Genomic DNA, 27,352 nt, shown 5'->3' with positions numbered 1-27,352 from the left:
TTTTTCTGCTTTTAAGAGGGATGTAAAGATTTAATTATCCAGTATAACCTGTGGTAGCAATACCTTCCTTCATAACGGTGTTTGCTGGTAAAAGACGAGGAGAAACTTGGTGTGATACATGAAAGTTGCTAGAGGATAGCAATGGACTTGTTTGTGCACTGTTTTCCTATTTCAAAGGAGATTTATGCAAGAGCACCACCTAAGCTGGCAGGGTTCAAAGGGCCTTTTTTGGATGACATTCCTTAGGGCCTTTTTTGGTGTTGGGCTCTTTATGTATCTACAACTTTTAAATTTGTATTAGTCCATTCCTGAATCCTTGCAACTGGAAGCGTAATGAATGGGCAATAGAGGTAATGCATCAGTGCATCTTTTCTGTTTCTATTACATGTATTTTCTACTTACTGCACTGTAGGAAATCTGAAATAATAAATTTTAGTCAGGTTTTCTTTTAAGTCGTGTTACTGAATAAAATTTCTCCTTACAACAGAAGGTGAATACTGTGAATTAAAGCTATCAGTTATCTTTTTGATGCCACCTAGCAGTTAATTTTGCCCAGTGGCTATGCAGCTACTCTCAGTAGAAAGCACCTAAGATAGAGTGTCCTAAAAACAACTTAAAATGTGACTCAACAACTTGTGCTATTCGAAGTGAAGCCACTAGAGGCTGTGGGATACCCAGCATTATGGAAAGTAACTTCTCCAGAGCAGAGCAGAGCAGGACTCAATCCTTTGTAACAGGGAAACCACATCTTGAACCTGACATTATAAACAGAAGTCAAACTTCCTATCTTGTGCTAGACCTCATGAGGAGTAAAGACAGGGAGAGTCATATGGCAGAGCCTCTAAAAAGCTTTTTTGGTTCAGGTGTTTATGGCTGTCACACATTTTTGAGGGCATTATTAAGTTATTAATTCATGTTAGAGGCTAACCATTATAAATTTCATATTAAAAAGTGTATGAAATTAGCCGGCAGTAAATATTTGCTAAGAGAGTTTATTTTTCACCAGCAAAGGAAAATGTAATCTAGAATTAGCAAGAATATTGTGTGGTTACTGTTCAACAAGCAAGTGTATAGTTTAAAAATGAGCTTTAGAGCAGCTGGTACCAGGAGTCCTTTGTAGCCAACTGCTTTTTCCAGTTTTTTGTAGTTAAAATCAAACCTACCTGTTGCATACTGGATTTTAAATTCTGCTTTGGTTTGTTTTCCCCCTTCTCAGAATAAGATTTAATGAGATTAGAGCTACAGGTTTTTTGTAGAGCTCTGTAATATCCTTTTGTGTGAATAAATCCTTCAGGTTATTCCCAGTCAGGTGAATCCATGTTGTGCATCTGGTGGCACTCAGAGGGAGGTGGTCCAGAAGTGGAGAAGACACAGACTGTTGTTTTCTATGTTTAACTGTTGAGCAGGTTGATTTTCTAATATTAAACCTCAGAAGACATGGTTTTTCTCCTAAAAGCTCCTTATTAGGCTTCGGGGCTTAAGTTAATATTCCATTAACATTGCAGGAGAGCAGTACTTTATGTGCCTGCTGATGTACTGAACATGTACAAAAATGTACCAAATGTACTAGAACATTCAAAAGGAACTGTTTCAGCTTGACTTGCAAGCACACAGTGCCTGAAATAGCATTTACTTAGGCCACTTTGGTGAAAGGTGCAGACTGAGAGATCAGCAGGCAAAGCTCTTGGAGAGCAGCAGCAGCAGCGTGGTGTTGTTGATGATGCCAGATCGCCTGGAAATCCGTGCAGCTCGGATTGTTTTGGATAATGACCTGCTTAATGAATGATAATGAACTGCTGTCCCACCTGATGTGTAAATGTGGCAATTGGAACTGCCCAGGTTTGGCCATTTCACTGGGGATCATGTGCCTGCACCTGGAGCTTGGGAATCCTTCACTTAGTGAAGAGGAGCAAGTATTGTTCTGCATTCCCAAAATGAAATCACCCACTTGGTGCAAAACCAGAACTCATAGATCAGTCATCCTTCAGCTGTTGTCTGCATTTACCACTCATCTATACCATGTGTTAAAGTATGCTGGTTCACATTTGTTGTTTACTTACATTAAAAAAAAAAAAAAAAAAGAAAAACCAAAAAAAAAAAACCTACAAACCACTCTGAAGGATGACTTAACTTTTTTCCAAGAAGCTCATTGCTTTTTAAAATCTCCTCAGTATTGATATTTGGTATCACACAGGAAAGGTCTGATCTTCGCTGTTGTGGGGGTTTTTTCCTATTTCTGAAAGGGAAAGATGTAATTGTGCCATTTATTTATAGTGGTGTTGGTGAGGTAAGTGTGAAGCTCTTCTTTCTCACCTTCATGTGAAGCACTCCTTCCTATATTACTGGCGCTTTGCAGTTTCAAAAGCTAGGACAGTTCACTTCTGGCTTAGGCCTTTGCTGAAGGCTTGTTTAGGTCCACCTGTTTGAGAAAAGGTGGGATTCCTCACCAGAGCAGCTGTGCCAGCAGAACTTCCCTGCACAGGTCTTGCTGCACCAGGAAAAAAAACAAACTGCAGACAGCTTCACCCCGAGAGGAATGAGCTTTGTTGGACAAGTACAAAGCAGAGGTAGATTTGTAAAGCACTTGAGTGGATGCAACCTCTGGCCTTTCACAAGAGAAAAGAAGGAAAGAAAGAAAGCTGGGACCTTGTGCAAGGATACTCAGAAACAGTGGTGTTAACTTGGTTATCCTTTTCTACCCCTGCAGTTAAAAATGATTTAAAACTATTTGTCTTGAGATCATTTTGAAGAAAGTGAGTCCTGTTGTTTTCTTTCAATAATTCTACCTCTCCTTTGAGGGTTCCATTTCCGAGGCTTTCCCAGTTTACTTTGGGAGAGCCAAGAAGGTTGGATTTCCCAGCTGTTTTTCTTGCATTTTCTAGGATACATAGTGCTTGATGGCATACTGTGCGACTCTAGTGTTTTGTTTAAAGGTACTTTTCCACTGATCTAAAACTGTATAAAAAGATTACTAAGTTACAGATCTCTGCCTGGAGCTCTCAGGGGGTTGGGTTTTTTAAGTGTTGCTACACAAGTGAGATAAGTCGGAAACTTGCTCTGTGCAACCTGTTTTGAGTTAGGAAGGTTGACTGTCCTCTGGGTTTAATGCAGGGAAAGAAACTGCATCAAAAAATGAGCAAAGCAATGTAGGATATTGTTTTACCTCCTTTCAACCCTAACAAAAACAATGAAGTCAACATCACAATCAGTGATAGTGTTCCTAAACAGTGGCATTTAGTTTCACATCTTACAAGGCAAAGGTTAGCAGCCAGACAGATAAATGGTCAAATCTGCTTGTAATTTTAATATATTCTGGCTCTGGCTCTGACCTGCAGGGCCTGTCCTACCAAGGATTTGTTGAGATGTGTTCCCTAATAACTTTGGAGGTCTTGAGAATTTGATGATTAATAATAATAATAAAATAGGTATTGGTCCATCTCTAATAAATGAAGAGGTATTAAGATTTAGACTGTTGCATCTGTTTGCCTTCATTTAGTTTTTAAGCCAGCCTCTTCCTTAAAACCCAGTGGAACATGGATAGCTCAAATCTTTATAGGATTCAAAAGGACCAAGTAAAACTTTGTGTATCTAAAAACAAAAACATGCGTTTAAAAAGTGTAATGTTTTTAAGCATGCACTTGAGAATAATGTAGCAAGCAAGAACACAGACTGCTTGATGTTTACCTAATTATGTTACCCTATTACTAGCATAAGCAAAATACTGAAACAGTTGGGCTGCATTGTCTCTGAAGCATATAAAATTATTCTCTAGTGCAGTGAGCACCTTGTGGTAAAAACAACCCAGAGAAGAATAAAACTGTCCTCACCAAATAAAACCCAAAACCACAAAAAGAAAAAAAACCCCAAACCCATAACTGAAAAAACCCAAATCCCCCCCAAAAACAAATAAATGCCCAAATTGCTGCAGTGATAAATTTATTTCCAGTGGTAAGTGATTCACTTCTGTGAACTCCAGCTCTGATTCAGTCTCCTCAGTTTCTGATTGCATTTTGTAGAATGCTGTCGCTGTCTTGGCAAGGCTGTGGGTGTGCAGATGGAGGAGGAGGAGGCAGGCGGGCTGTGTAATAGCTCCCCATGCAGAGTCCTGATCTGTAATGAATGCAGCCCTCCGTGAGAGCAATCCGCTCCCTTGCTGCAGATTAAGACTACACAAAAGCACTCGAGTGAGGAACTGTTGCCTGCTGGCTGCTTCAGTCTTTAGCAGCTGCCTCAGGAAGGTGGTAACAGGCAAACTGAATTACACTCGCATTGCTGGCTGTTTAGAAGATCTTAAAACCTTTTATTTTTTCTCAGATTTAGAATTAAATACATTTAATGCAATTTGTCTCCTCAGTGGTTAAATGTTACATGGAACTGACACTATTGCTGTGTGGTTTGGGTTCTGCTTTTGTTGGTTTTTTGGGTTTTTTTAATATATTTAAAGTCATCTCTAGTATTTTTTGAAACTAGTCCCTAGTATTTTCTGAAATTAGTCCCATGGTATTTTTGGTTTCATCTTTGTAAATGTCATCCGGTTTATTTTGGACGGTAGTAAACCAGATCGTATGGCAAAGCAGGCCTGTTCTGCTTGTCTGCTTTGTGAGGGTCATGAGCTAGATACTGTAATTCAGCACTTCATGTATCTCTTTCTTCTTGGAATTTCATGCTCTTAATTATAGTATTTTGAGTAGTTATGGCACAAGCAGAAAAGAGTGTGATAAATGCAGCAAACCAGGGTTATGTACATCTGTAAAATGTAGTTGTGCTCTGTGTGTGTTGTGGAAAAACAAATTTACTGATTTGCTGAATAAATTCAAACTCATCATTTTTTGTTTCATTGCTGTGTTCAGCTTTTCGTTTTATATTGAAATGACAGTAATTGCAGTTACTTTTGGTGAGTGTTTATTAAAGCATGCTGTCATGGGGACATTGACAGTTCAGTGTAACTGGAATTTTGCTCTCTTTTGTAACATGCTGCGTGAACTCTGTTGTGATGACAAAATCCCAGCATTGTAATCATGGAAATGTTTTTATTAATGAGGTTCCCAAATCTGCTTCTGCTTGTTCTTACAGTACAAGGATGCTGGTACTGGAACATGGTAAGATGTCCACAAATTGTAAAGTTTGGATACAGTTTAATGCAAATTATTATCTTTGCAGACTAATTCATCTTGGAACTCAAATTTTCATCTGCTGCTATAATTGCTTGTATTAGCTCAGTTGTATATTCCATATTTTTATCAAATTCCACAATTTTTGCAAAAAAAGCAAGAATTGTTGCAGTGCTCCTTGTTCTTCTGTTTTGCCTGGAGTTTTGTTTGTGATACTTTTGATATTGCTCCACCTGTTCCCCGTGTCACCACCCTCTTTCCCCATCCCCGTTCCTTTCCAGGCGCACCTATGTGGGCAGCATGCCTGGCAGGATCATCAATGGGCTGAAGACTGTCGGGGTGAACAATCCCGTTTTCCTCTTGGATGAGGTGGATAAACTGGCAAAGAGCTTGCAGGGGGATCCTGCAGCGGCCTTGCTTGAGGTAAGAGGTGTTAAAATGCATGCATTGTTTCCTGTGGGTTTTAAAAAAATTAAACTGGACTCAGAAGATTCCCTGGACAAAAGAAGGCCTGACAGTGCCAGCTCTGTTTTTCAGATCTCAGCTGCTGACTTCTCACTTGGGTGGGTTCCTGTCAATTCCTTGGGCACAATGCAGATGCTGTTACATTGTGGTTAAGTTACATATAAATCTCAGCGAGCTGTACTTGAACACAATGATAGATATTGGAATGTTTTCTGTATTTAAATAATGTTCAAGCCCTAAACATCATTATTTGGAGGACTTGAAGACATTGATTTTTAATGATCAAATGTTGTTAGCTAAGAAAGAACTGTAGAGGATCTAGACAGTAATTAGACTTCTTCAAGTTTTCCTTTTCTTTCTTGGACCAACTTTAATATATTTTTGGGGCTCTTGATGGTACCAGCTTGTATTGGAGCTAAGCAGTTTACCCAGTGCATAATATGGACTAGCTGCATGTTCTTTTAGGAGCATTTCTTTAATTAGTGTAGTAATTAACTTTCTGAAGTTGGATTTTTCATGTAAGTCACAGATTCCCACTCCTTGACTGATTATGATGTGATTAGTGTTGGTCTGATTATGGTGTGATGAGTGTTAGCTTTCCATGGGAGTCAGGTTTTCCATGAGTACATTTTTTCTGAACTTCTGGCACTCAGACTAAGATGTGAATGAATCTAGTTTTGAAGCACATATTACAATTATTTTATCACAAAGGTTTTAGAGTTGTCAAAAGTTGATTTGCTAAAGACACAACATTCAGGAGATACAATTGAGGACTTTGGTGAATGAGATACTGTTGAAATATTCGATAAATCCCATCAAGTGTTGAGATGTTATTAATTAGGTTAGCTGGGCTTTCAGGCGGTCAAAACTGGAATGATCATGAAGAAGGTGAATTGAGACCTGCACCTTGCAAGCTTCTTGTAACGGACAGCAGTAAGGAGTTGTTAGAACCTTCTTCCTAATCTCAGTTTTCCGGAGTGTGACATGATGTCCCAGTTCTTCTTCCACCAATTTGTGTATATTCAGTGCTTTTATTCTAGCAGTTTGCTGAAGAGAGGAAGAAGCACATCCTCAGGTGTGGGGAAGAGGCAAAGCATTGTCCTTCCCTGGGCAGAAGGCTGTGTCCATCTTCCTGTGCCAGCAAGGATGGCAAAGGGGAGAACGAGGAGGGGGGATGGCAAAGGGGAGAATGAGGAGGGGATGGCAAAGGGGAGAATGAGGGGGGATGGCAAAGGAGAGAACGAGTGGGGGATGGCAAAGGGGAGAATGAGGAGGGGGTGGCAAAGGGGAGAATGAGGGAGGGATGGCAAAGGGGAGAATGAGGGAGGGATGGCAAAGGGGAGAATGAGGGAGGGATGGCAAAGGGGAGAATGAGGGAGATGCTGGCACAGCAGGGCTGGGCCAGGCTGAAGTGTTGAGGCTGCCAGGGCAGATGCAGCACTAGTGCACGTGATGGTTTTTGTATTGTTCGTGCTTAGAGATTCCTTGTACTGCTGTGGTTTTACGCTCTGCCTTCTCTTTTGTGTTCTCTCTGGCCCTAGGGCCTGCCATGCTCCCCCTGTGTCAGCTGCACTGCTTCTGGCATGGTTCTGTACCTGTTTCAGTCAAAAGGAGGGCATTAGTAAAAAATACCCACATTGTTTGAGCTAGCCTGGCTTGCTTTCACAGAAGTGACTTAGGGCATAATGCTGGAAGCATCTGGGTTGTCAGACCTGAGGTGTGGTAGCTTTGGTAAGTGGGGGTGAAAGTGGTTCTGATAGTATTTGCCTACAGAGTCATTCTAACAACTCTCTTGACTGACAGCGCTTAATGCAGTGATTTAAATATGAAAAATGCTACTTAAATTAAGGTGTCATGAGCTCATCTGGATGCTGTATGACATTCTGCAAATGAAGTGTCAATTGACTTTCTACAAATGTCATTATTTTCTTCCTGCTAGATAGTGGAAAATTACTGTTTTGACAAGGCCAACGAGCTCTTTGAAAATCAGTGTATGAACAGGCTGTGGTTTGAGAGCTCTGTTTTGATCTTTGCATGTTAACATGAACTAGTAGTAATTTAAATGTGCTAGAAGATAGCATGGCTTCACTTATTTAGCTTCTAAAAATGACAGTTAATGGTCCCCCACGTATGCATTTCTCAAGTGTGTAGTACACTTTTCTAGGGTGCATGAGGAGCCTCCAAGTGCAAAGAAAACAAGCGGAGGAGTGTAATAAATACATTTTTCCTTGCACTATTCCTCTGGGGGATTTTATTTACACTTTGCTGAAAATGTAATGATCTTTGTTCCTGAGTTTGCTGATACCTCTCCTGTCATTTGTCTGTTAGTTGCTTGAACTAAACTGTCCTAATTCTTGTCAATGCATGGATAAAAATACCTGAGAATCAGTTTTTTCTATTTAGCTGACTGTTGTTTGATATACAGACACAATGATTTGGGATTTCTTGGAAAGAGTGTTCCGATCATGAATCTAGATCTGTATATTAATACTGGTAATTTTATTCAGCCTTTGTTGAGTTTTATAATTTTTTTGCATTCCCTATCGTGCAGTAGAGAATAATCGCATTTTTCTATTGTGTCGTTTGTGAGGACAAACGAATTTAATTAATACTTGTTTAATTAGTTGTGTTTGAATTCTGGGTTGCTGCTTTGAGACGTTTTTGTTTCCCATCTTTTAAAGCAACATTCTCAGTGATACTCAGCTCTGCTCCTGCCATGGATTTTTCCAGCTGAGGCTCATAAGTTTCACTTCCCTCTGCCTGCCTGGGCTGCAGGGTTTATGTAAGCCCTGCTAATTGCCCATTAGTTGCATCTGGAGAAGTAATTGCTCTATTAACCATGGCTGCGCTGCTCCCCTTCGAGACCTCTATATCCCTCTACTGCTGGCTAAACATCCTGGAGCAGGTGCTTTACCTCTTCTAATGGACAGCTCCTGGCTGCATGTAATAGCTTCATTTTCATCTGCTTCTCGTGGTTTACGTTGTTGGAAAGTCCATCTGGAGTGGGCAGAGGTGGCTGTTTATGCTGGAGAGCAAACAACAGTCGGTGGTCACCTAACTGCTGCATCTGCTGTTCACACTGCTGCTTGTCTGGGAAGTGCCATCATTAAGTATGAAAGGCACATCCTTTATCCCTTAATGTGTAGATGTGTTAAATTCTCCTGTACACAACAGGGCATATTCAGGAAGAAAATTGCCATCCCTGTGAGCTTGGGAGCAAAGCTTGATGCTTTCTAGTTGCCAGATATGTGTTTAGTTCTAATGCTTCTGCTGAGCTGTTGCTTCAGCAAGGCAGAATGTCTTCCTATTTCCAGTTACTGTTCATTAACGAAGGAATATTTTAGTCTAAATTTAGATGACCTCTGTTAAAACCAGAAGAAAACAGAAATGGGTCCAAGTGCCTGATAGTGACTATTTGTATGCAGGGAAATTAGACCAGGAGCTTAGCCAGGCAATTAAATGTTCATGGAATTTATTCTGGATTTTGTGGTAATAAAAAGCTGTTACAGAGAAGCCTTTGTATGCATGTGAGCTGTCTGTCATAAATTAGCCAAGATATTTTGTGCACTGAATGTTCCTTTTGTACTTCATATTTCTGTATTAGTTGAGTATCTTGGAAAACTTTTGAACATGAACTTCAGCTCAGATACCTAACTGAGGAACAGTTCTATTTGCTTTGGAAAATCTGTTTGAAATGCATGGACAGGACATTGGTTTGTATCTTATTCTAAAAAAAGTTACCATGACAAAGAATTATGAGTGTGGAGGGTCTCCAGCCCTTGTAAAAAATCTCAGATAATTCACATTTTTCGATATAATCCAAGTTGGTTTGGATTACAGTTTCCTTTATCTTTATTGGATAGTATTTTTTGCATGTGAGTACAGCATCAATATTGTGTGTATCTTTGTAAATAGTGTTCTGTTCACCAGCTTGGCACTTAGCAGAGTTCATAAGGATTTCTAGTTGCAGACTAGAAGGAGAAAGAAACATGCACGTAAATAAATGTGTCAAAATGCTAATTTGGTCAGTCAGAATACATTGTTTTTTAGCAGCTTTGGAATTACTTGCAAACACTTCAGCGGATAGACTGGAATTCTGTGGAAATACTGTTATCAGTATAAAAAAGGGGTACGTTCAATTAGGATTAGCTGTTTAAAACAGTTTAGAAAAATTTGCAGGAGTAGACTTTGAGTGGGAGGCTAATATTTGGTATAGACTTGCTTGTCTGGAAGAGAGTTTGTAGCTGCTGTGCTTGCATTCCCTGCCTGTTGTTGTGTCACCCAAGTTTAGGGCTGGACTGGGGGGCTTACTGAGGTGAGGCACATCTCTGAATTATGCATCAGTGGACTTGGCTTATCAGGATACTTCAAGGCCTTTGCTTTCCTTGGTAAAGAAGGGAGTAAATGACAGCAGCTGCTTGCTGCAGAGGGTAAGAAAAGCTTTTGAATAGCTTAGAGCCAGTGAACAATGGCATTCACTGAGTTCCAGCTCTGGGTTCAGAATTGAAACATACGCCTCTGTATGTTGTAAGATTTCGCTATTACAGCTGCTCTTAAATCTGTGCAGCACTTCAAAATAAAATCAAATTTATTCTGTTTTTTAGGAAATTCAGCTGTGTTTCTGGCATTTTGTAATAGAAGGATTTTTTTAGTTTGTTCCAATCATAAATTTTTTCAAGGTTTTTTCACTTTTCAAAGCCTGAGGAGAATTTAAGAGCAACGAAAATTCAGAATTGTTTCTTTTATAGCTATCAAAGAAGTCCTCAAATTCAGGTTTTTTTTAAATTATCAGCACTGTTCTTGGCTATAATTCAGGTTGTGTACATATATTTGGATGTAGGCAGATAAATTATTTAGACAGTGGTGTGCTGTTTCTCAGGAGATGCGTGGGTCCCATTACTTGTGACATAAGAATTATTTGTGTTGGTGTAGCATTGATCATTCATCATTGGGGAAGGAAGAGTGTGGCTGTACTTCAAGGTGAAGCAAAGGTGGTTCAGAGGTGATAGAGAAGCAAGGAGTACACTGCTGTGCACCATGAACTTCCCATTTGTGGTGCTGTTAAAAAATCTACAAGACAGAATTCTGTGTTCCACATATGTATTGAGTATTTATCTCCTAAGTTTAAATCTAGGCAACAGCTGCATTAGCACACATAAGTAGTACTAAAAGTGGTAGGAAGACAGCACAGGTTTTGAAGCCCTAGTTCTACTTGCTCAATACATTTTTGAGGTTGGTCAGACTGCATGTTTTTGTTCTGCAGAGCTTGTTCAGTTCTGTCTCTATTGTTCTGGGACAAAAAGAAAAGTGATTGCATTGGGAAGGCCAGGGCTCACCAAGGGTCAGAGCTTGCCTAGGATGTCATGAACAATAAGAACTTTAGTAATAAAGGCTGGACAAAGCAGAATGAGTGGGGCAGGTGATTTAGTGGCAGCAGATAAGGCTGGGATTGTGTTCTTCCACTTGGTCTCACAAGAGAGATCTCATAGGCTGGTGTGAGAGTAAGAAGTAAGCTTAGAGTAAGAGGAGCTGCCAGCAGCAGGTGAGGATTGGAGTCAAGGATTGCTTGGGAGAATTCTCCTTGTTCCATGGGACCCCATGGGCTGCTTTTCCAAGGTTGCTGTGAGTCCTTGAAGGACTACTCTACCACGTGTGAAAGGTCATGGAGGTGCTTGATGGCTGGAGAAATGCTGCAGCACCTCTAGAAAAGGACAAAAACAACTCATGGGGAAGTGACTTTTTGAACTGTACATGTGATGTGATGTGTAGTCACAGAGTAATCCAGGCAAGGCCAGGATTTAGCGATATCTGTAGTGTATTGTTGCTGTAAAGTCAGATTTGACAGATCCAAATGGAATAGAATAAAAATGTGCATATTTTATTTATTTCTTGCACAATTACATTATGTTTTTTGTTCACTCTTGTTAAGGTCTTGGATCCAGAACAAAACCACAGTTTCACTGATCACTACCTAAACGTGGCCTTTGACCTGTCCCAAGTGCTATTCATAGCTACGGCCAACACGACAGCTACAATCCCACCTGCCCTGCTGGACAGAATGGAGGTCATCCAGGTGCCAGGTAACAGCTGTGTCTTCATTACATGGCTATTGCAGGTCCTTAAACAAGTTTGGGGTGTTTTTGCTGAAATGAAGGGCAGCTTGTTAAGGAAAGCCTGCCAGGAATCAGGAGTGCATGGCTGGAGTCATTAAAAGGGACAAGGCAGGATGCCTCTGCTGTGGCCTCTGTCACAAGAATAGTGTTCAGCATTGCACTCAGGAAAATTCAGTTCCAGCTCTGTGGTAATACATGGATACATTCTGCAATAATATTTTCCTTCACTTGATTTGTTTTTATTCTAATGGTCTGTTGGTTGATGCATCTTTTTAAGATACTGATGGAGAAAGGGGTGTTTGAAACACTAAAATTCTGGGTTTGTTCACAGGAAGTTATATTTGCCACAAAGGATGATACCAACAGCCCTATAAATTATAGCTGGGGGATTTTTTTGGTTAAATTCAATCAGGTAGAATTGTAAAAGATAAGAGATTTGCTTATATCGTACTGTCTAAACAAAAAGATCATTAATAAATAGGTGCTGATATGTTTGTGGATTTTTTTGTTCTGTTTTGTTTTTTAAGGTTACACACAAGAAGAAAAAATTGAAATTGCACATAGACACTTGATTCCTAAACAGCTTGAACTACATGGTCTGACTCCACAGCAAATACAGATTCCCCAAGTAACTACTTTGGGCATAATTACCAGGTAAATCTGTTCATTACTTTCAGTTTAAATACCTTCTTTTATAAATCAGTTTATTAAGTGGTAATACAAATGTAGGTTAGTATGTATTGTCCTTAATAGCTTCAGCAAATCAACAGTTGGTAGTTTATGAAATTGCTCTTTCCTTAGTTCTTGTCTTCTCTGGAGAACATTCTTTCCGTAGAGTGCTCTTGCTCTCCAGGTGTGGCTCACACAATTGCCAAGACCCCGTGCATAAACAGGAGCACCTGAGGCTGCTGTAGCTGCAGTATGTGAAACCATGGCCTTGGCACCAAACGTGTAGTGTAAAGAACCCAGTTACATTTCTATCATTTTCATACAAAAAATGGAAATTACCATTACTTTTTTTAAAATTGTGATGATTTTTTTCCATGACTTGATGAGTACATTTGTCTAGATTTAGAATTACGTTTAAAAAAATAAAATACGTGTTTTTTAAATAGCTTCTATTCATTAGAACTGGGGTTTTTGTTAGACATGACAGCAAATGTATTGACTAGAACATCTTTTGAACTTAAAACTAGCTCATTTCCAATGGAAAAGTGTATTGGGATTCAATGAAGTATTTTATGACCAGTGTTCTGGCTGTTCTGTGTAGTGTTACTGCCTAATGCTTCTTTTTAGTTCATAGACTAAAACAAAATACTCTTTTACAGCCAGTTCCTCAACTTCCACTGAGCTCTATATTTTAAGTTTTAAAATAGTTCTTCATTTCAATTTTTCTGCATCTAAGAAGAGCTCAGTGCTATTAGACATTGCTTAGCATTTCATGAAGGTTTGGTACCAGGTATTAATTATATCTTCCCACTCAGTAATTTGTCTACAATTTTATCAGCAGCCACAATTATTTTGATAAAAACAATTTTTTTTTCCCTATATATTAGAGTAGTCCAAGGTTTTGGTACCTTTCCCATCCCATTTTCTGTGACCGTGTGTTCAGTAAGGAGTGTGTTTCCATTGGAAAGAACTCTGTCTACAAAGCACAGCCGTTGTCTCTCGCAGGTACACGAGGGAGGCAGGAGTGCGGGCCCTGGATCGCAAGCTGGGAGCCATCTGCAGAGCAGTGGCTGTGAAAGTGGCAGAAGGGCAGCACAAAGAAGCAAAGCCAGACCGTGCTGAGGTGGGGGAAGGAGAAGGTGTGTATCTTTGGCATGTTTTGTTAAAAAGGGAACTTCTAATGTAGTCACTAGGAAGCTAATCTAGCAACTTCTCCTGCTTTATTCTTCTTTAAGGACTCTGTTTTCAAAAGCATGGCAGGTAGAGTGATGTTATTATTATATACAGTTTTAGTGCTGAATTACGACTTAGGACATAAGCTGAGTAGTTTCAACCTGCTGAGTTGGTAATTGAGAAGTTCAGTGCATCTGTTTCATGTCTTAGGGATGCAGTTATGATTTGTGTATGTCTTCCTAGGTTTTTTAATGCAAATCTTTCACTTCTCTTTAATAAAAAGCTAAGCATGGCTGTAGTTCCTACTAGCTCAGAACTCAATCTGGTTATTTTGTTGTACACTAAAAAAATTGTCTGCTTGAAGGGCTCTGAAATTAGAATTGTTTTTATGTGCCTTTTAAGACCATGCTTATTCAAAGTCTCTTGGAGCTTTAGTAACTTCTCAGCCTTGGTTAGTCTGGTCTTGTTTCCCATGTGTACAGACAGTGTTTTATCATTTCCAGTCATCAGACAGATGGAAAGAAAGCTAAACACAAAACTCTCAAACAGCAGAAATAGCCAGGTAACTGCTTTACCAGTAAAGGTTGGTCTCTTTCTAGTGTGGAAATAGGAGAGGGAAGGATGAAGTCAGGCCCATGATCCTCTTCATGTGCAGCACACAGCAGGTGACTGCTCCCTTTTTCATCCCCCCTGAGCATTCTCTGTAACAAAAATGAACATCCACAGTGTTTGGTGGAAGATACGATGGGGCTGTAGATGGCTGTGCTTTTGTTCCAGCCACATGCTGATGGAGGGTGCTGCCGTATGCAGCAATTTCCTGCTGGAGCTCCGCAGTGCTCATTGCAGCGCTGGATGTGTACAGGAGCCCTCAGTGTCAGGGGTATTAGGAATGTGAAAGGACAAACTCCAAACCTCAGATTGAACTTCTAAAATGGAGAGAGCCCTTAGTCTGATAAAATCTATCTAGCAGGGTGTTGTGTGTTCCATTAGTTTGTGTTTTGAAGACTGAAATGAGTTCAGGTGACAAGAAATTCTGCCAGTCTGTCAGAGAATGACTGGGAGTCAGAGGATCCTGGAAACTGAAAACTGCAGAATGGCTGCTTGCTTTTGCTCCAGGATGCTCACAGATTTAAAATACCAAACAGAGCCCTGTTGGTTTGATGTTCTGAAATATTCCACAATGTAGTTGAAGTGGAAAAAACCTTTGGGTTCTTACATCTGTGCGGCTGGGATAGGTCTGGTCTGGGCTGGAGGAGGATAAATGAGGAGACTCATTATCTGTTCCTTTAAAACCAGGCAGCAAACAAGTCTCAACAGTGCCTTCCCCTTTCAGAGAGTAAATCCCAGGGGAGGAAGTATAAGGGATATTTTTACAAGCAGTGGTAATAATTAGAAGGGTGTTTGAAGAAGAGTTTTACCCACAGTAAAAACTTACATAATTTGTCTCTGAGAATCTGTTTCTTGACAGTCTTTCAGCTTTACCTTGCCTTTTCTCCCTAGCTCAGCATTTCCCTTCTGAAAATTGAATCTTCTTTTACCTTGTTGAGTTTTCTAAGATCACTGTAATGTCTGTGAAAACTGTAGTATTGGAAAGTTGAATTTGGCAATGTTTGCTTAAGCAGGTTCAGCTTGGTTTTCTCTGAACCTTTGGCTTAAAGGCAGTCAGCTCTCACAGCAGCGGTGGCTGAATCCATGGACGATCCTGCAGTTTAAATCACCCCATCTACATTAAAAGGCAGAGGTTTTAAGACATATTTACCAGTGTTTCCCTTTTATGCTGTGTGTGTGTTCTCTACCTCCTGTGCTCTGATGGACTTTGTGAAGTCAAACACTGACTTGTTGATGCTTGTGTGCTCTCTTCGTGAGTGTGACTGCTGAGCCTTCGGGCTGTGCTGGCCTGGCTCACCAGCACCAGGTGCTATCAGGTGTGCTGGCTACTGCTGCTTTTGGATGGTCATTTTGACAAGTCACATTTTCAAAGTAGATAGCTGCATCTAAAATGTGTTTCAGAGGTCTAATGTAATTGCTGAATAAAAAGAGAGGTTGTTCTGCTCTTCAAGTATGCTGGTAAAATGGATGAGAGGTAGGTTCAGAGCACAGCTCGTGGTACTGTAAGAAGAAACACTTGATTATTAAGGCAAGTAACAAAAAGGAGCTGTATTAGACATCTCAATCCAGTGAGAGAGTTATTTACCATGTTAAAATTAGCGCTGTGCTTGCAGCTGAGGTATTTACACTGTTAAAATTATACGCTGTTAAAATTAGTTCTGAACTTGCAACTTAACCAAAGCTAAGTGAAAATAGCAGCCCAAGTGCTTCAAAAGGGGGCAAAATGCTGGCATTTTTGGTTGACCCAGTTTGGAGTTAAGAAAGAAATGAGCTATGAAGAGTTGCCTTTGTACTTCTGAAGTGAAAATTGTCCATAAGAAAAAGCTGTATTAGTAAAAGGGAGTTAGACGGACAAGTGTCTCTACAGTGAAACTTGGCTGTTATAAAGAGTTGTACAGAATGATGCAGCCTGCAAAGTAGTTTTTATTTTGTACTAATACTGTGCTTACACCCTGATGTGTTTTTACAGTGTGTCATTTGCTGAGAGTGTATGAGAGTAGGAGCCTTTTAAAAATTTTTTTCGTTCTGTCTGTTGGAAACAACTAAGTGTTCAAAACAAAGCTTGTAAATATCTCCAAATACTTGCAAGTTGATGCAAATAATGGGATTTGTAGCCTAAATTGATTTCTTTGGCATTTTTTCTCCTGTTGGTTAGTGGACATTTGTGCATTTGTGCATCACGACGATGAATTTTAATTTCCTGTAACGAATAACTCTGGAAGATCAGGTAATCAAGTTGTCATCCCTTAACAGTTTCGTTTAGAATTACTGCTTGACTTTTTTTTTTTTTTTTTCTTTATCTCTATAAAAATACCTAGAAGTCATTTTTGCTTTCCCTGTTTGTGTGTTGCTGATGTGAGACTCTGCAGTTGGTGCACTGGTATGCCTTGAGTTGTGACTAGGAGAGGGCAGACTGCAGGCTTGCCTTGCTTGCTAAAACATCATTTGTACCTGATCCAGGGCACAGCCAAATCCTGCCGTGGTGCCTGTTTATTCAGCTGAGTGCCTCTGGCCGGTGGGTTGTAGTAAGAGTTAAGGACACTAGGTGGTAGAATCACAGACTTTCCACCATTACATTGATTAAATCAGATTATTAACTCCAGGGAGAACACCTGATTTCAAGGCTTTGTAGAGATGAGGCTTTTGCTGCTTTTTGGCAGTGGGCTCTGGGAAGGGAGGGTGCTGCCCTAGCACAGCTGGGCTCTCTCTGCCTGGGTTCAGCACTTCCCAGAAATGCACCACTGAAATGCACGGGCAGCCCTTAGTGCCTTCCTTGCCGCTCTGACTCCTGCGCTTTCTGGAGAAGTTGGTGAGTGCAGGAGTGTTGGTTTGTGTCAGTTGTTGAGTTTGCACTGGGAACTTCAGCATTTTTCGGAGCTCTCTGGGGAGTCGTCCCTGTGTGCAGCAGTGCTAGCTGATATTTCACTGAAACACCATCTAAGATTTATGAGACGTTCCTTGAGTCTTTTGACAGTACATGAAATTCTAGGAGTCACAAAAATATATGAAACTCTCCTTCCTATTTTAGTGCAACTGCCTTGAGAATACAATGCAGCAACTGTGCACTAAGGCATTGTATCATGATACAGCAGTTGAAACCCAGAGAGAAAAACAATTTGTCTAATTCAGACCCGAAGGGAGATCTAGGACAGGTAATACTTCATTACTAAAAGTGATGAAATGAGGATTGCATTTATATTGAAACCAAGGTTTTGAACATACTTAAGTATTTCTATAACCCAGCAATACAGAATAGTTTGTTCTACTTTTTGTGGACGAAACACTTGGTTTTAAATTGAATGCAAGTTTGACCAAAGTGGTCAATGTCATCTGACACATGAAATGTGTTGAGCCTCAGTCCCAGGGTGATGTGACTGCAGGTGCACAGGTCTGAGGTCAGCTCTGTTGTCCTTAGAGAGATTCCCAGCTCTGCAGGCTGCAGTGTGGGCCTTTTTCTGAAATTTCTGAAAATTGCTTGGAATGATTTCTCTGTAAGAGGTCAAAAACGCATAAATGTTCTGAGAAGTTTGGCTTGAATACAGATTAATTTTTAAAGTGTTAGATTTTTTCCATGTTAATTTATCTAAATATTCCTGCATTAACACCTCACAGTCAAGTGCTTCAAGTACACATTGTTATTGTAGGTCACAAATGATGGAATGTAGTTATTTTATGGAAAGAGAACTTTTCTGATGTTGTGGGGAGAAATGCACATAGCATTAAATTTAAGCATATAAGTAAGTGTAAACGGGATTAGGGTCCCAGGAAATTGTTCCCTTCCTAAAGAAATACCTTCTAAAAGTTTGAGGCATAAGACTTAAGTTTGACAGTTGCTTTTCAGGTGCAGTCTCATGTTATGGCTGGCTTTGAATGGGAACTGTTGTCAGCAAAAGCAATCCCATCCTGTTCTACTTAAATGCAGTTTTAGGGGTTTTTTAGTTTGAAGGGGCCAGAAGAATTCTGAGTCTGTCTGTTGTGTGCTGAAGCATCTGCTGCTAAGTCAAATAAGAAAGAAAGAATCTTATTTTCCCTTTAATTGCCCACAAATGTAAAACCTCATCTGTCATGCTGCTGCTCTTTTTTATGTCTTTTTGTAGCAATTCAGCAAATCAGAATGTGTTATGTTAAAAACTGCTTAAAAATGTTAGGCTTCTATTTTTCTATCTTGGTCAGTAAGTATGGCTAGAAATCTATGGGTTTAAGGCTTGTGTTGCTAGTGCTACATTTTGAGGAAGTCTTAGACTTGTGTTCTCTCATTTCCATTACATCTCTTGAAGGTAGCAGTCTTATTTTTTAAAATCTTGGTGCCATGAAATGTCTATTAAGATTAAATCTTTAATTATATTTAATAGTTCATTGTCAATATGTTTTCTTAGGAGTCCATTTTCTTACAAATCCATTATTTACATGTGAGACTTGGTTTTATTTTGGGAACTTGCAAAGACAGATTCCTGAAGAACATTGTGACCTTTGAGTAGCTGCAGATTCTACTTGGAAAATTTTACAAACAATCTTTTTTTGGTTGGTTGTTTTTTGAACTTATTTTTGGTTACTTGGGGCGGGCTATGTGTTGTTTTTTATTTTTAGTATTTCAATTTTTAAATGTTAAAACAACTCAATACCATGCTGCTTTTGTGTAAGCAGACATGTAATAGCAGAGCAGCAGGTGGTTCCTCTTGTGCAGTTTGGAGCTTTGCTAAGGGCACTTTTTGGCCTTTTAGTTTATTTTGCCAACTTATCCCAAACTGAAAGATGATTAAGCTGCTGTCCTAATGAGAAGTTCTGTTTCTGCAAACTTGAATTTAAGTGTCTTGTTTTAGATAAATACGTCATTTAGCTTGTACTGTGGTGTATGGCTGTTAGTCTGGGGCAGGTAGGAAACATGCATTTGTCATTGTTAGTGGAAATCTTAATTATAAATCGTTACAGATTCATCATAGTCAGCACTGTTTAAAGATGATAAATGAAGATGACTTTCCTTGAAAGAAAAAGTTAGCGTTTGTAATTACATTTTGGGATATCACTGTATGCTTTTGTAGAAAATTAGATAATACCAGAATTTAGGTTAACATTTTTAGAAAAAGTCTGGAGTTTGTTATTGTTACAGATTATAAAATGGGAGCTACTCATTAGATCAAAGAGAAGAGTTTCTGATTCTTTTAATGGGGCAGGTGGCCTCAGATTCCCTGATGTGTTTATGGAGGAGTTTGTCTCTTCAGCTGTATACAGAGCTAGGTGAAATAAATACATTTGTGTCTGTTAGGCAGTAAAATCTTGGTACATGACAAAAGCAACTGGTTTTAAACTCGATTTTATTTTGAAATACGAATTGCATCTCAGATTATCAAATAGTGTCGAAATTGCAGTCTGAATTGCAAGAATAGCATGCAGAGTCAAGTTTCCTAGACTTGCCGGTATTTATGTCTTTGAATTTATTATGTACAAAAATAGTAGTTTAACAAAAGCAGACAGACATGCTGGAACACCAGGAGGCATCTGACTAAGGCAGTGTTTGCAGTAAAGGAGTGGGGTTTAGCCCTGGAGCAGCGAGCTGTACAGTGGGAAGATTCGTGGCTGGTGGGGAAGAATGGTTAGATTGCAGTCCTGAATGGAAGCTGACTGGCTGCTGTCATGTTAATAGTGATGTAGAATGTTGTCCTTGATACTCCATTAAGGCATTAGCGAGAATTGCACTGTCACGGAATTATCAGTGAAGAGGCCTTTATGTATCAGGATTAATAACAGGATAGTTTGTATCTTGTGAAAACAGACATCCTCATTCATCCGTCCTAAAAGTTGCTTTTGCACCAGCGACCACCTCTTCACATTACAGTAAATAGATTAGATCACTGATTTGTGGTTTTCTGTACTTGTTTGAACTCTTGGATCTTCCGTTACTCTGCATGCATTAGTGTGCAGAGGAAGAACCAGAAAGCTCCTTTTCAAACTAAAATTAGAAAGAATTCAAAGAAAGTAAACAACCCATATTTGGGTCCAAAATATGGTGCAGGAGTCTTGAAGCTCGGTGTACATTGCTGTGTAATAGAGACTTCCTAACTTGAGTGTTAGGCTGGGGTTTGGGATGGGAAGAAAAGTCTTCACTCTGTGTGTGCAGGAGCACAGCCCCAGGGCAGGGAGGCACTGCCCTGAGAGAGTGCCAGAGAGCCTTAGGAACAGCTGGATTGTCCAAGCACTCTTCATTTCTGATAGATTCCACTAAAACACTGCTTAGGGCTCTTGAGAACTGCTGATGAGCCTCTTGCACCTGGCTCAGATTCTGTGGGGAAATGACTCCCTGCTTGCATTGTCCCTCTGCTCCCAGTCCTGTGGGAGCTGTGCAAGTTCCTGAGCTCAGCCGTGCACACTGCTCCTCTGCAGGCTGGGTGTGAGACTTGGACATTGACGCGGTTCCCATCACAGTTCACTTTTGTATAGAAAGAGAAAACAGAAATTTGAAGGCAGTTCTGCTAAGGAAGCCATTGTACAGGTAAGAAATCCACTCATGCTGTGAGTGAAGGAAGGGAAGAGCCCCTTCTGAACCCATAACTATTGCTTTAATTGTGTGGTCCCTCCTAGGTGACACTTGAGTATATTGCATTCAAAAGTGTCAGGCTGGTGGGGGTTTATAGCCCTTCCTGAAGAGTATATCATGCCTGTAGGTGTTTCTGAAAATGTCTGGTAATTGGACCTTGGAGGAATTTTTTGCTGCTACTGGTTATTGAGCATGACACCTTAGCAATATCTCCTTCAACAAAGAAAAGAACAGAGCTCTCTGTGTGTGTAGTATTTCAAGACAAAAGCCACAGGTCGTTACACTGAAATTGTTGGAGGTTTTTCCACTGAACAAGGCCTGTAGGTGTTGTGTTCAGAGCTGGCTGTTGAACAGACAGGAGACAGGAGATGTCAGTTTTGTGAGTTAAGCAGCCTGAGCCGGGTGGAAGGTGTCCCTGTGTGTGGTGAGGGATTGGACTGATGATCTTCAAGGGTCCCTTCCAACCCAAACCCTTCTATGATTGAGCAAAGCCATAAAAATCACAGGAGACAAAAATCAACATGAGAAGTGTCACATCAGAGTCTGTGCTGCAAGGGCTGCACTGGAGATGCTCTGTGCTGGGGCACAGTTGTAACCACCCATGAAAAGAGCAGGAGTTCCTGCAGTGTCACAGTTGCCCTGTTCAGCTGCACCTTCTCTGTTACACCACACTGCACACCATTCCTCCTTCCTCCATAAATCCTTCCCTGCCAGGGTGGGAGGCCCTGGCACAGGTTCCCAGGGAAGCTGTGGCTGCCCCATCCCTTGGAAGTGTCAAGGCCAAGTCGGATGGGGCCTGGAGCATCCTGGGATAGTGGAAGGTGTCCCTGGGAGACCTTAAAGCAAGATCAGCTTTAAGGTCCTTTACAGCCCAAACCGTTCTGATTCTGGGAAATGTTGCTTTTCTGCACAAATCTGGTGAAAAGTCTTAAATGAGCCTAATGTGTTTTGCTATTTGAATTAGTTTAAAATGCACTTAAGCTGATGAGTTGCATCTCTGTCAGTGCTCTAGATTTGATTTTTTTCTTTGATGAACAGTTTGAACATATTTAGGCTTAATAATTAAATTTCATGCCATATTATCTTCAATTTGACAAGATTTTTGTGAGAGATGGTTTGAGCACATTTTCCTGAACTTATTGAGCATTTTGTTGCATATTTTATTTTTCTCTGTCACGATTTTCTAAAAATTCCTCTGTCTAGGAAAAGACCGTTACAAATCTTAAATTAGATTTTCTTCCCTTAGATTGCAAAGAACACATCACAGAAGACACCAAACCAGAATCCATCAGTGACACAGCTGACCTGGCTCTGCCACCTGAAATGCCGATTTTAATTGATTTCCATGCTCTGAAAGATATCCTGGGGCCCCCCATGTATGACCTGGAGGTAACATCCTCATTTGTTTCTGTTTGATGCTGTTTCTGGCTGATATGATTATTGCTACTGACAGAGTCTATACAATGTTAACAGCTTCAAAATATGTTAATAACAGCACTGTGTTTCTTTGTGTTCCACAAAGTGTGTTTTCACCTAAAGAAGATTTTCTTTTCCTTTCATTCTGGGTACGTAAATAACATCATGCCCTGACTTTTCTCTTAGCAAAGATTCCTGCCGCAGTGCTGAAGAATGTGCTGGTGTTTTTTCAGTTTGAAACAATTTTGCTTTTGTTTGGGGGATGTTTGGTGGTCTTGGGAAAGAAGCCAAAAGTAGAACCCAGGAATCCTGTCTCTGCAGCAGCTGTGCTAAGGACTGTCCCTCATACCTCCTTAAAGCCAGGCAGCATTTTTGGGTATTAAAACCAGTTCAGTTCGCACCAGAAGTTCTCAGACATTCTTTATGTTAATGTGACTCTTAGCTATTAAAATGTTTTATGATCAGTCAGGCACCTCCAGCTCTGCTCCTCAGTAGGCATAGTTCACATTTTTTGCCTTCCCCCATCTGTGTTTTGCTCCGTTCTATGGAAATGCCATCAGTTAAAGCAGTTTGTTAGCTTGGGATTCTCATTTCACCAGTCACAGTGCAGTTGTTCTCTGTTTCTGAGAACTTTCCTCTTACAACTCTTCTCCTAAATCAGAGGACCAGACTTCCAGTGGGATTTGAAGAGCAAAAAGGGGACAAGGTGATTGTGACAGCAGGAGAAAATGAGTGATTGTTAAGGAATGAATTGGGTTTTAAACCTGAACTGAGGCTTTTGGATACGAAGATTTTATCATGAAAGTGTTCTTAAGGAAGAGGCAGAGACGAGGAAACGGTCTGAAAGGGACAGTGCCATTGATTGTGACAGGGGATGGTGATGGGGACAGTGGCAGTGGGGGAATGGGAGGCAAGGAAGAAAAATGACCAAGAGGCCAGTGCCTGGTGACTCTGGGCTCAGTGCATTCACCACATGGGCTCTTTGGTGATTTACTTTTTACTTTCAGAAATTAGAATTTGCTCTTTAGGCAAATGACTGAATTGTCAGTCACTTATATTTGTTCTTTCCAGCTCTCAGAAGCCTCTGTACCCAACAGGAAGATCACACAAATGTGAAAATTCAGTGCTAATATGGGACTTTTCTTAGGTGCTTTGCTTAATGTCAGTTTTGTTTCTGGAGTTGATTATTCATTTAAATGTGGTAGTGTGGCTGTGTTGGAAAATAATTTCTGCTGCTTTGTCTTTTTTTCTGTAGGATTCAGTAGTGCAAGTAAAATTTTTTAAGTCTGGTTCCTAATTTCAACAGGAGTGCTAGGTGGAGGTTTTCTTTTGTGGGTTTTTGTTTATTTGTTGTGGGGTCCACAGTAGATGCCATAAATTTGCAGATAGGCATTTTGTGGATCTGCTGGCCTGTGTGAACTGGAATAAGACTGATTGAAGCTTGTGACTTCTGCATCAAAAGATTTTCTTAACATTTCTGTATTTAAAAGGCAAATTCAGTGCATAAACAGAAGTAGAGATGAATCCACACAGATCAATTCCCCAAGTAGCCCAGGATTTCTTTTCATGTCCTATTTGCTGTATTTATTGAGTGAATATTTTTCAGTCTACCCTCTGGTTTTTCCCATGTAAATTGCTCAGATAACAACGTAACTCCTATTTTAAGGAATTTTTCCCAGCTAATGCGTTACTCCTTAGAATTCTCTCAAGTCCCCCCAGGTTCTTTGGAGGAGCAGAGCTGGCTGCTGTGGGTTCTGCTCTGTAGTCACCTCTGGGTCTCCTCTCTGGCTGTGACCTGGGAGCTTCACCCTGGGGCTGCATTTGGCCATTTATCAGCAGCTGGAACAAAGACACGATGGAGGCAGCCACAGTGGCAGTACCTGCATGGGGCTGAGCAAATGGGACTGAAACCATGACATGATTTCATTGATCTGTTGTCCTTCAGGGAATTCCTGACACAGGGGTTCATCTTTCACCTTTCCAGGACATTGCTTGGCTATTGTCTGTGCAGCTCTCCCAGCAGGAAGACATGACAGAATATTCAGCTCCTACCTGCTGGATTAAGTCATTTATCACAAACAAATAATCTTGTGTGTCTCTCTACAGAGCAAATGTTGGATTAAATTACATAGTGAAGCTTTGAAAGAATAATCTTGACAGTTTAAAGTGCATAAGATTTAATGAAACATTTCAGCACAGCACCCTTTTGGGGGAAGGGGTTTCTAACATATCCAGTGGGTTTATAATGAACTATTTGTATTTTTGGCTTGGATTTTAGGTTATGTTTTGGGGGATTTTTTTAAGCTTTTTTTTCTTTTTTTCCCCCAATCCTTAATTCTGCTTGAGTAACAAAATATTATTGGCACCACAGGAAGGTCCATCAGGATTGGTTTATATCCTGATAACTTGAGTGAAGTTGAAGGGACAGAAGCTGTAGGTCAGGGAAACGGCCTGTTCCAGGAAATGAAAAGTGCAAGATGCCATAAAAGAACAGCTCTGTTTCATAGGACATGCACAATTCTAATTGGGGAAAAAAATAGGGTGACTTTTAGAAGCAAAACCTGGCCAAAGCACAGGTTTAGATTGGCATTTTTATCTAAAAGCTGTCAGTCTTGTGGTGATATTTCTGGGAAATCCTCCTCCCTCAGAGGGAAGCGACTGTTAATGTGCTTTGCCAGGGAATGAATCAGAAGAGTAGAAAAAAAGTTGGTAAAGTCAGGCTGGGAGAACCTGTGGAAGGAAAACAAACATGCTAAAGGCCAGCAAGTGACAAACTGGTTCTCATCTTCCCATTGTGAATCAGGGACTTACCAGCTTCTTGTCCATTACACTGACTTGGTGTAGCTCCAAAACTGCCAATGATAACCTGAAATGTTCTAAAATAAATGACTGTTGAGTGTTAAGACTTAAATTTTGCAGTGTCCAGGCAGCTAAAATGCATCTGGTAGTATGTTCATGTACTGCTAAATCACAGCTGGTTTGGTCTCATCTACAAAAATTCTCAAAGCCCAGGACTCCATGTAGGTCAGTGACATCTTCATCATCTGCCTGACATCAGCAGCCATCAGCTGATTCGAATGGTCATTTTTAATTGAAGTTGTTTAGAAAGTGTAAGAAAGGATTTATTCGAATTTAAATTCCTGACTTTTGGTGAGAAGAATTTATTCAGAGGTGCCAGGAGCGATTCAGTCTTGTGTGGCTCCCTGTAACACTTTGTGGGTGTCTCATGCGGTGCAGTGTTGGGGGTTCTGTGGCTCTGGCTGCTTCGGGATTTCCACGGGGCTTTTCTGCAGCCACATCTCAAAGCTGCCAGGCCATTTGCCAGGCTCAGGAAAGGCTCAGCTGGGGAGGCTGCAGCAGGGCTGCTCCAGTCTCTCCAGGACAGCAGGAGAGGTTGCTTGGCTTTGGAGGCACCGGGTAATGAACAGTGGTCCAAAGGTGATCAACACCTACTGCACAGGCAGTTTCTCTTATCAGATCTTAACTGACTTGTGAAAGCAGGGGGAGGAACCTGCCTGGTCTGAGGATAGAGGAGGGAGCCTGTGCTAAGTGATGAGTCTTTAGAACCATTTGGGTTTTGATTTATTGTCCCATTTGCTTTGTTCTGCCCCTGAGATCTCAAACAGTCTCTAAACTGTTTTCAAGTGATCCAGTCTAAAAAGCTGAAACAAAACCCCCAAATCCACAAACCTTGTTGGTGGCTGCTTTGGGCTGTGAGAGGGTGTGGACAATTGATTTTGTTCATTACACCTGTAATGTTTGAAACCATGATGGTTTGCCAAAATAACATTGTCTGCAGTGCAAAGGGGAATGTTCCAGTGCTGTTGAACTTCAGTGTGACCAGTGTCACTTTATTACCCTGAGTTACTAAAATAATCAAAGTAAATCACCACAACCAATAACACTCTGGGGCTGGGTGTAGAAACTGATGTTAGCAAAAATGAAACTCCTTGGTGAGGTGTTTTGATACCATAAAAGTGAAACACACTGTTCTGCACAATTCTCTTAAACACTAGAAGAAGAGCGAGCCGCCTTAGGTGAATCATGCAAAATGCAAATGGCAGGGTGTTGCTGCCAGTGCACAGGTAAGGGAGAGCCCCAGGAGAACCAGGAGCAGGGGCTGTGGGGCTTCCTTGGCTTTGGCTGCCAGTGTAGCTGCCGTTTGCTTGGCTGCTTGTAATTCCTGAAGGGACTCTGTCGGGTGTCCCCTCTGCCTGGCCTGGGAACACCTTCACATTTCTGCTGTTCCAGTGTTTGTAAATGTCTGCAGGGAACAACATTGGGGGCTTGGCTGGCCACAGCTCAGGCAGTGCCACCACCTTTGAAAAGGCTTTTAGGGGGCACAGGGGAGCAGAACTGGCTTTTTCACAGGAGTAACATTCAGGGCAAACACACTCCAGCAGATGGGTTAAGTCACATAAAGAGTCAGGATTGAATGCTAGAAGTCCTTGGAGGTTCAAGGTTCTTATTTGTGTTCAAGAGCACACCCAGATGTTTGCCATGGCCTTAAGCTAAGCTGCCACATACAGCTCCTGCAGTGTAATTAGTGTTTACACATATCCAGAACTACTGCTGCATTCAATAATAAATTAAAATATAAGAGATCAGACACTTGGCTTAACTTTTGCTTTTTGACGGGTACGGTTGTTTCAAAGCCAACTCTTGAATTGTTTCTGCAATATTTTATTTTATGGCTGCTTCCTCAGCTGCTTGCTGTGTTTCCCATCAGGTGTCTGAGCGCCTCAACCAGCCCGGGGTGGCCATAGGGCTGGCCTGGACGCCGCTGGGCGGGGAGATCATGTTTGTGGAAGCCAGCCGCATGGACGGGGAGGGGCAGCTCACGCTGACCGGGCAGCTGGGCGACGTCATGAAGGAGTCGGCTCACCTGGCCATCAGCTGGCTGCGCAGCAACGCCAAGAGATACCGGCTCACCAACGGTGGGGCGGCAGGGACACCGCGGGGCAGCTGGGCCGGGGGTGGGACCCTGCTGAGTGACCCTGCACGCGGAGCGCACCAAACCGAGGGTTTCAGCCATCGGTGCCGCCCCGGAGATGAGATCCGCTCCGGAGTGCCTTTGTGTAGTCCTTTCGCAGCTGCTGCCAAGCCGAGGTGGTTGTGGCCTGGCAGAACTCGAGTTGTGTCTCCTTGCCCCAGCCTGGAAGGTTGTGGGCGGCCTCAGTGCCAAGGTGCTTCTCTTTGGCTGTGGCAGACTCTGACTCATTTTTACACTCAAGCTTTCCAGCAGTATTTTCGTGATGGAGACA

General features: G+C 41.2%; 1 protein-coding gene across 1 annotated transcript in view; it reads left to right on the top strand.

Annotated features, from left to right (window-relative positions):
• Window positions 1–27,352, top strand: part of LONP2 (lon peptidase 2, peroxisomal) — a 38,006-nt gene that overhangs the window by 6,704 nt on the left and 3,950 nt on the right. The window contains exons 8-13 of the mRNA XM_040075111.2: window positions 5,393–5,534; window positions 11,506–11,656; window positions 12,217–12,343; window positions 13,364–13,497; window positions 21,919–22,061; window positions 26,818–27,025. Coding sequence (XP_039931045.1) covers window positions 5,393–5,534; window positions 11,506–11,656; window positions 12,217–12,343; window positions 13,364–13,497; window positions 21,919–22,061; window positions 26,818–27,025 — 905 coding nt within the window. The remainder of the gene's footprint in view (window positions 1–5,392; window positions 5,535–11,505; window positions 11,657–12,216; window positions 12,344–13,363; window positions 13,498–21,918; window positions 22,062–26,817; window positions 27,026–27,352) is intronic.

The sequence above is a fragment of the Hirundo rustica genome, chromosome 11 (genome assembly GCF_015227805.2).
Source record: "Hirundo rustica isolate bHirRus1 chromosome 11, bHirRus1.pri.v3, whole genome shotgun sequence".
Taxonomy (NCBI): Eukaryota; Metazoa; Chordata; class Aves; order Passeriformes; family Hirundinidae; genus Hirundo; species Hirundo rustica.
The sequence above is the reverse complement of the archived record's forward strand: the minus strand, read 5'-3'. Positions and strand labels throughout refer to the sequence as shown.